The sequence below is a fragment of the Silene latifolia genome, chromosome 1 (assembly GCF_048544455.1).
Source record: "Silene latifolia isolate original U9 population chromosome 1, ASM4854445v1, whole genome shotgun sequence".
Taxonomy (NCBI): domain Eukaryota; kingdom Viridiplantae; phylum Streptophyta; class Magnoliopsida; order Caryophyllales; family Caryophyllaceae; genus Silene; species Silene latifolia.
Genome location: NC_133526.1, coordinates 187,210,732 through 187,219,992, shown reverse-complemented (window position 1 = coordinate 187,219,992; position 9,261 = coordinate 187,210,732). Strand labels below are relative to the sequence as shown.

At 35.8% G+C, this 9,261-nt stretch overlaps 3 protein-coding genes across 3 annotated transcripts; all 3 read right to left on the bottom strand.

The window, feature by feature from the left end:
• Positions 1–1,799: 1,799 nt before the first annotated feature.
• On the bottom strand, positions 1,800–2,566 carry LOC141589029 (uncharacterized). Its single transcript, XM_074410253.1, has 2 exons — positions 2,111–2,566; positions 1,800–1,826 (listed from the first exon to the last, which is right to left on the bottom strand). Exons 1-2 carry the CDS (start codon positions 2,564–2,566, stop codon positions 1,800–1,802), a joined length of 483 nt encoding a protein of 160 aa, XP_074266354.1.
• A 151-nt stretch (positions 2,567–2,717) lies between these two features.
• Positions 2,718–3,308, bottom strand: LOC141589012 (protein FAR1-RELATED SEQUENCE 9-like). The gene has a single exon (XM_074410252.1). It carries the CDS (start codon positions 3,306–3,308, stop codon positions 2,718–2,720), a length of 591 nt encoding a protein of 196 aa, XP_074266353.1.
• Positions 3,309–3,342: 34 nt separating this feature from the next.
• LOC141588996 (protein FAR1-RELATED SEQUENCE 5-like) lies at positions 3,343–4,284 on the bottom strand. Its single transcript, XM_074410251.1, has one exon. It carries the CDS (start codon positions 4,282–4,284, stop codon positions 3,343–3,345), a length of 942 nt encoding a protein of 313 aa, XP_074266352.1.
• Positions 4,285–9,261: the final 4,977 nt, after the last annotated feature.

Here is a 9,261-nt window from a genome sequence, read left to right as displayed (position 1 = left end):
AGAAGCGAAAAAGGTCGAAAGAGTTGAAGAGATAATTGGGTTTGAAGTTGTCAACATCAACTTCGATTGGCAGAAGAAGAAGATAAACAATACTGAATCTGGAAACTTCTTAATGTTGCACATGATTCGGTATGAGGGCCAGCTGTTTGAAGCCGACTTGACCGCGAAAGTGTATAGGCGCTACTACTGGGCAGAAATGGCAACAGCATTGCTTTTAGCTGATATAAATCAGAATAGGACATATTTGATGGAAAAGGTTAAAGAGTTTGTAGCAGGCAAGGAGGAACTCTTGAAGACATTAAAACAAAAGAGGAAAAACACTAATGTTTCAAACGAGAAGTGTGGTAACAGAAAGGGCAAGGAGAAAGCCGCTGAGAAGGAAACAACTGTCGAGGAGGTAATAACAAATGTAAAAGTTACTGCAAAAGGAAAGGTCGATGGTAGTGGGAGACAGAACATTGACACAGAAATACCCATTCTTCGGAAAAGGTACAAAATCGATAACCTGACTTTTACATTAGTTGGCTTTTATTTGGTTTTATTTGAAAACTGAAAAGGTAGAAATGGCGATGCACACAAAAAATTAAGACATATTTGGTTTATAGGGTCAATGATTGCCAAGAAGATGTTGAAGATGATGGAGAACCACTTATAACAAGATACAAAAGATTCAAGACTGTTGCAAATCCTAAGAATCGAGGCAGGGGAAGAGGTGTTGGTAGAGGAAGCAATTAAGACAAGTAACAATGGTGATGTATTAGAATTAGATTTACTGGCACGAAGATGTAATTGAAAAAAGATGGGTGTAAAGCTGGTAGGACAATGAATCTAATGGTAGACATTTTGAATATTGATTCTAAAGTTTACAAAAGTAGTTATGACTAACCATTTTGGATCTGATATAAGTATTGGCAATGTGTGATATTGTCTCAAGTGTGATGTGATATTTTTCTTTGATTGGTGTGATATTGCTTCTCAACATATAATAAAAGTAAATAGGGATTTAAATATCCTTTTTACTTTGATATTTTTTTGTTTAGAGTTTGATATTGTTGTGTAAGTAAGGTGATATTGTGTTACACAATTTAAAAAATTCTAGAGAGGGTTTAAACAAAAATGTACAGCGTGTAACCATTTTGGATCTGATATAAGTATCGCCAATGTGTGATATTGTCTCAAGTGTGATGTGATATTTTTCTTTGATTGGTGTGATATTGCTTCTCAACATACAATAAAAGTAAATAGGGATTTAAATATCCTTTTTACTTTGATATTTTTTTGTTTAAAGTTTGATATTGTTGTGTAAGCAAACTAAGCATGGTGATATTGTGTTATAAAATTGAAAAAAATTCTCGAGAGATTAAATCCCAATATCACAATAATGTGATATTTTTTGTTATGAGATTTGATATTGTTATAGAGACAGGTTGATATTATTTGGGTGATACTAATTTTTTTAATTGTTGCGCTATTGGTGGACAAACACAATCAATTAGATGGTCTTTCATAAAAGTACTGTAACTCTGATACTATTTATCATAAAATAGTGATATTGTTCTTTAGTATACGTGATATTGTTTACAATCAAGTCTTCACAAGGCAAAATCTTAGTAATACTATATCATTAATACTGAGGTTGTTACAAAAAAATTCGAAAAAGAATACAAAATAGGAGGCCATGTAGAATCAAATTATAAAAAAACAAAAAATAATGTTCCTACTTTGATATTGTATTGGTTAACAACAACAAAAATTGTATATGCGAGTAATATAGACTTCACCAACGCGTACTCAAGCTCTTAATCAACATCCGCAAGTGAAGAAGTCTGCAAAAAGCAAAACAAAGAACGCAAAAAATATTTCAGCAGTATGTTGTACATGTAAATAACTGTGATATTGTATACAATGACTAATGATATTATTTAGAGGTACATGTGATATTGTTTCACAAGAAGACAAAATTGGATGATTATAAATCGTTTATATTTGTGAAACTATTTCGCATACAGCATGATATTATTTAGAGGTACATGTGATATTGTTTCTCAAAAAATTAAATAATGTAAGTAAGAAATCAATCATAATGAATGTAGTTAGCAAAATCACTTACATCAGATTCATTATCATCAACCGAGTGCTCAGATGTCTCAGCAGCTGGATTAGGGTAGTTGCGCTTATCATGATGTGTCATTTGTTTACAATTATTGCAAAACCTTTTCGGCTTTTGTGCCTTTTCAATGCACATTTGTTTCTTAGAGGTCAACCTCTTGCCACTACCCTTGTTTTTGGATTTAACTGGTGATAATAAATGGACCTCATCTGAACACTTAACCCCAATAAGCATCTCTAACTCTTGTTGTTTTGTCATTGTTTCAGGACCGGGCTTGAATTTCTGTCTAAATGCCTTCAGTAAATCAGTCAGTTCAGTTACGTGATTTTCAGGCAGAGATTTTATCAGAGACAGCGTTGAGTAGAACTCTGACCAAACATTTGAAATCTGTAGCTTACTCACATCTGAGGAATCAAAATCACCAATCAACTGCCCGTGCACATCATAAAGAGGCATCTTCTTGGTGTTCTCTGTCCATCTACTCAAAAGGTACTGTTCATGTATCTTCCTCGCCCTTTTACCTGATAAAATCCAAATAATGTGTTTGCAGATTTATCCCTTCCTCTCAAACATCTTACATGAACATTTTGCATCAAAAGTTGTGAGATTAAATGGCTACAGTGTACGTAGTATGCAATATTGCATCTTCAACATCAAGAAACCTTGTAGTGGAATCCCTTGAAGAATTTCCAGCGCTACATGAATTCAAAGAAGAGACACATTGCTTTTGGAATTCGTAAAAGAGTGCGTGTGTGTACACAGTGGATGCATGAATCTTAAGATGAAGCATGGTTTTGGTTACAGGTAGAGAGAGATCACTGTCTCTATCAAGGGACTTTTGGGTGTATCTTTGCTGATCCATAGCACTCTGGAAGCGCAACCAAAATTCCACAAGTGTGCCGCAAGGATTCTGGAACCGCTTGAAGAAGCTGTTCATGATCTCAGAACGTTGGGTTATTCTGAGAAGACAACCAAGAGGAATATCACGATAATAAGCCGGAATCCAACGTTGCCTCTTGTTAAACATATATGTCAACCATCCATTATCTTCCAGATGAAACTCCTTGATCAATGCAGACCACTTCTCTTCAGAGTCAAAAGACTCTAGGTCAGAATCCCAGACAATAGAATTCATACGGCTTACAAAATCTGTCTCTTTGGTCACTGTCGTGCCTACCTTTTCAGGTAATTTCTGCATGATGTGCCACATGCAATAATGGTGGGCAGCAATCTTAATTAAAACAGCAGGCACTGTAGTTTTCATTGTCGGGCATTGGTCGGTAAATAAACAATTGGGTTCCTTTCCACCCATACAATCTAAGAATTTCTGAAAAAACCCAATTGAAATTCTTGTCGTTCTCCCTACCCACAAGTGAAGCAGCAAAGGTGACCGACTTCTTGTGGTGATCAACACCGGTAAAAGGACATAATTTCATGTCATACCTATTGGTTGAATAGGTTGGGTCAAAGGTCACCACCTCACCATATAGTAAGTAGTTTCGACGTGCCTCTGCGTCAGCCCAAATAACACGAACCAAACACTTATTCTCATCAGCCTCATATGCATAATAAAACCCTGCCCTAGTTTCAAACAACACTTCAAGCTGATTTATGAACATTTGAGCATCCCGCTGCCCGATAAAACACTTGAATTCCCTACCATAATTTTTAAAGTCAGTCAAACAAGCTCCCATATTTTGATAACCATCAACATACTCCTTATAAGACCTGAAAGTAGTCGTTGGGCCGATATTCACCTTGCAATTGTCAATGATTGTTTGTTTCTGACGTAAATTAAGGTGTCTGGATTTGTTCTGAAATTCTTTATACTTTAGTGGACAAAGAAGGTGATTATGGGCAGCATGAAACTGATCAACAACAAAGAGTGGGACTTTAACTTGCTCAATTTCTTTGATGACAAATCTGAATAAAATCTTGACCTTACAACCAATCCTAGTAATCTTGGTCTTCTTAGGATCATATGGTTTGATCCTTCTCTCCTTTTCACCATTAGAGGGTAACACTTTCGGCTGACTATCCCTAAACCCTTCTCTGTTACAGACAATCAGTTTTGTCTTTATATCACCACTACCACGAAACCTTTTAGTTGAAGACTTTCTTGGTTCAAATCCGCAAGCGTCCGCATAAAGTTTCATAAAATTGGATACACTCATCTAAGGTAGCAAAACTTTGTCCTATTCTAGGTGTAAATTGAGTGGCAACATTCCGTATCCACTCCTCAGAACCTCCAGGGGTGACAATCAAAGAAAGGTGATTTCCACCATGCACATCATCAACTTGTATACATTGTGGAGTAAAAGCAGGTACAAGAGAAGCAGAAGAAGTCTCTTCAAAACAGGGTGATGGAACAAATTCTAGCAGGAAAAAAGTTAATTAGAGTAAATCAGGCTGTATATTATTAAGGATAACATTTGATACTATTAAGCATACCGGCTGATACTGATTTACATTAAGTAACTACAGTAAAGCATAGTGTGAGATACTAATTTACACAAGCATGTATTATTAGATATTCTAGTGTATGATACTATTGTGAAGGATATGTGATATTATCAAAGACAAGGTGTGATATGCTAATTAGGTAAACATATAGTATATCATCACTATATTTTAAACTAGGATACTGTAAAGAGTACGAGTGATACTAGTTAAGATATGTTGTGATACTAAACTAAATTAAGTAGGTAAACAAAATTAGGTCAAACGACAACAATAAGGTTAGGCAGAGAACTGTTAACATGTAATATTAGAACTGTTAACATGTAAACAAGGAAATATGACTCAAATTATAAATCTGAATAAAGCATGCAATAAACAAAACCATCATTGACAATTGCATGCAAAACAGTACGCAAAAAGAGAAGACGAAATAAAGCGATAATAGTGATGAGCAATATATACATGAGATGATCAAGCTGATAAAACTAAGAAAAGATGACTGAAATTCACATATTGAAACAAAAAAACACTAAATCAGGTAACACAAGATGATTGAAACATAAATTAAAACGGAAAACCGATTACAATTAAACAGCAGTTAATAAAAACTCAGAAAAGATGACTAGAATTCAATAATTGAGACAAAAGACAAAGTGAAAATACAAAAATTAAAGGAATCCTAGATGAAGAAATACCTGATATTCCAGTAGGATAGATGGAGAAATTAAAATCGATTAGGTTGATTGCAAAATTCAAGCGATTCGATGATAGGTGATCGACAATCAGGAACTGAAGAACAATTTAGAGGCGGATGAATTTTAGAGAGAGAAAGAAGAAAGAGGGAAAAAAGAATTAGAATGAAAGAAAGGCAGAAGGAGGGAGTATATATAATAAGCTGTGAAAAGACAACTCTACCCTTCCTATAGCGCGCAGATCTCAGCCATCGGTACTTATAATCTGACGGCTGAAAGTGAGACTCATGGACTCAAATATTGAAGGTAGACTCATGTGATCCTAATTCTATATATATATGGGCGGGATCCTATGCGAACTGAGTTACAGTGCGAAGCGTACGAACTACCTAGATACACTTGGTATTACTACTGGGTACATTTAGTATTACTACTAGGTACATGTGTATCCAACAGTAATACCAAATGTATCTAGTAGTAATACCAAATGTACCAACTGTCACTCCATCACCACTGCCCCCCACAAGCACCGCCGCCGCCACCACCACCACCACCACCACCACTTAGATACACATGTACCTAGAGGACTTATAAGTGTATCCAGTCTCATATTAAATGTATCCACCAACTATGACTACCACCACCACCACCACTGCCACCATCGCTACCACCACTACCACCGCCACAACCTAATAGCTAATATTATCATCACCACACACTAACCCAAATAACACGTTCCCACCTCTAACGAACATAACTTCTATTCACCCGCCATCACCACCATTATCATCCACCAACATTAATTATCGCCGACGACCACCAATACTCGGGCCAGAGATACCAGTGGTCATTTCAAGCGACACAAACGACATCAGAAACAACGTCACACGGGCCGACGATTTAATCAAAGCCACGACACCATCCAACCACGAGATTCAACTCCTACGACTACTCACCATCTATTAAAGCCACCGTGAGACACACAACACCATAGTTCACCACCAACATATACCATCACAATCATCCTCCTCGACCACCCAAACTATCACATGCCCAGTCATCGTAAGACCACCGTCATTCGCTCCAGCGCCACCATATCATCGCCACTTTCCTACGACCGCCACCAACCAATCAGCCTAAGCACCACCCTTCAACGACACCATTAATATTGTTTTTTGAATTCAATTTTTGTTTATTTAATTACTAGATCTGCAAAAAATGACGAAAAATTTCGAAAAGTTAATAGAAGAAATGTTCTTGATCAATATTCCGAGTCTATACATGTCATAATCAGCCAAAAATATGTCGCCGTCACCGACGAGGGTGATTTTAAGCCATAAAGAGGGTGGTGATGCGGTGTAGATGTAAAGGGGTGATCGTGTGGTGTGAGAAGAGGATGAATATTAGTCGAAGTGGATGTTGGTGGTGGATACCGGAGCTCTGGTACCGGTGTCAGAAGGGACGATGTTAGTTGCGGGGTTATGGATTGGGTGAGGAAAGAGAGTGAGAGATGTTGAGGGAAGTGAAGAAGTAGCGAAATGATAGGCCGATAGCAGTAAGTTGTAATTTGTGCTTTTTAGTTAGTTCGTACGGTTCGCATCGTAATTTAGTTCGTACAAGAACCTGATTCTATATATATATATATATATATATATATATATATATAGAGAGAGAGAGAGAGAGAGAGAGATTTGAGATCTGGTGAGAACCACCTACATAGTGAGAACCTTGAGAACTCCAGCTTAATGATTTTTTTTTTCTAAAAAATAACGACATATTTGGATTTGGTATAGAATTTTATGTCTAGATAACATATTTCTTGGTCCAAAAACTATAAATTATTGACCGGAATCGAGAGAAATATTTTATTAATTTTGATGCACCTAGTACTCATTTTTCATGTATCTAACAATTTTCACGCACCTAGAACTCGTTTTCGTGCACTTATAGCCTGATATTTTCATGCACCTATTAATTATTTTCATGCATGTAACAATTTTCATGCACCTAGTATTGGTTTTCGCGCATCTATATCCATTTTAGTATACCTAATTGTATTGTTATACATTAAGTTTATATTTTCTTAATAAAATCAAAATTTTTTGTTTAGCTATACTAAAAATGTGTTAGAATAAGCTAAACTAAGGGTAATGATCCATCAAAACTTTCGGAACAAGATTTGATGTTGATTTAGTAAGGGTTCTCACAGTTCTCATTATGTTAGTGGTTCTCACCGGATCCTGACCCTATATATATATATATATTAGAGCTAAGCTAGGGTTACAAGGATTGCTACGCAAGACACGCCTAATTACAAAGAGGTACGGAGTGATATATTTCCTAAATTACAAATATATACAGAGCTAAATTATAAAAACGAATAACTGAGAAGATATTTCCAACTCATTCCGCACCAGTGAACTATTCATGTCGTGAGTAGGTCTCCTGACAGACGGTCTGTAACACCCCTAATTTCCGTAATATAATTCTATAATTTTATTTTCCCATATTTCATATTTTATTTTCCGGGAAAATATCTGTCTCTTGTCTTTTGGGCTCGAAAACGGTAAAGACCCGCCCCTTCCTTGGGTCTCGCGTGATTTTTTTGGTGTTTATGGGTGAATTTTGGGCCTAAGCTTGAAATAAACCCATGAGCTTCTCTATAAATAAGAAGGGAATCCAAACCCTTGCTTTTCTTTTCTCATAATTCTCAAAACCCTAAACCTAATTCTCTCCTCCTCTCTTCCTCCCTTGTGCCGTGTGCCTCCACCCTTCCTAGGGTTTCGTGTCGCGCCTCTTCCTCCTTCATTCATCATCTTTCGTGCTTAGATCGATCCTACTTCTTGGATCTATCTATCTTCTTCTTAAGTTTTATGTTTTCACATAGTTTTATAATTTTTATAGTTAATATATATATATATATATATATATATATAGTATATTTATTAGATTCGTTATCTTTGGCACATGGATGATTCAATGAAGGCGTGGAAGTTGCTCCTGGAGAGGACGTTTATATCGTTGAAGACGATCTTTAGGATTATTTGCTCAATAAGGTAACTAGGTATTTTATTTTAATTGTGTTTATGCCAATTGATGTAATTAATATGATTTAATGATTGGTTTGTATAATTGGTACATGTTTGATTGTTTATTATCATGTTAATTATGTTTTCGCATTTTGTATATGTTTTAATGTATTAATTATATATCGTATGTTGTTTATGTGTTAATTATGGGTGTCATGAGCGTAATTAGGGTTTATGAATAAACCCTAGTGGCGGCATGATAGGCGGCCAAGAGTGCTATCCGAAGTTATAGCTAAAGCTAGTATAACATTGATGATGATTCAAGTGTTATAGCTGAAGTTAGTACAACTTTGGGTCGTTACTCTAGTTATGGCTGTTTGAGGCATAACCTTGAAAATATGATTCAAGGTTATATTCGAAGCTACTATAACACTAAAGTACGAGTTAAGGTTATAGCTGGAACTAACGTACCTTGAGATTTATGGCTCAAGGTTATGGTTGAAACTAGTATAACTTCGAGTTTCGTGTCAAGGTTATAGTTGAGGTAAGTATAACTTCAAGTTATATATGTTGAAGTTATAGTCGAGATTACTATAACCTCGTATCCAGAGTTTATGTTATGGTTAGGGTTACTATAACATTGAGTAGTTAATGTTAAAGTTATAGTTGAAGTTATTATAACATTGGTTCATTTGGTTGTTTATACTTGTTTCATATGTTATGTGATGTTCAGTTGTTATTATATAATGCTATGTTTCATTTGACATTGGCTACTCTTGTTCATATTATAAGTAGAGTAGTTAGTTATACTATCCTATGAGTTGAGTCGTGACGTTGTTCACGCATGTTGATACAGTCAGTTATACTGTGCATTTGTTTGTTGGCTAGTGGTATAAATGACGTGCGGTATCAGTTATATACCAAACGGAATGAACTAACGCCACCCATTATGGGATTTATTTGGTCTATG

Excerpts from the sequence above, each read along its gene's own strand:
- LOC141589029 (XM_074410253.1), bottom strand. The coding sequence starts at position 2,566 with ATGCCTCTTTATGATGTGCACGGGCAGTTGATTGGTGATTTTGATTCC. Across the intron at positions 1,827-2,110 it reads TTGATGATAATGAATCTGAT|ACTTCTTCACTTGCGGATGT; the intron begins GTAAGTGATTTT and ends TGCTTTTTGCAG.
- LOC141589012 (XM_074410252.1), bottom strand. The coding sequence starts at position 3,308 with ATGCAGAAATTACCTGAAAAGGTAGGCACGACAGTGACCAAAGAGACA.
- LOC141588996 (XM_074410251.1), bottom strand. The coding sequence starts at position 4,284 with ATGAGTGTATCCAATTTTATGAAACTTTATGCGGACGCTTGCGGATTT.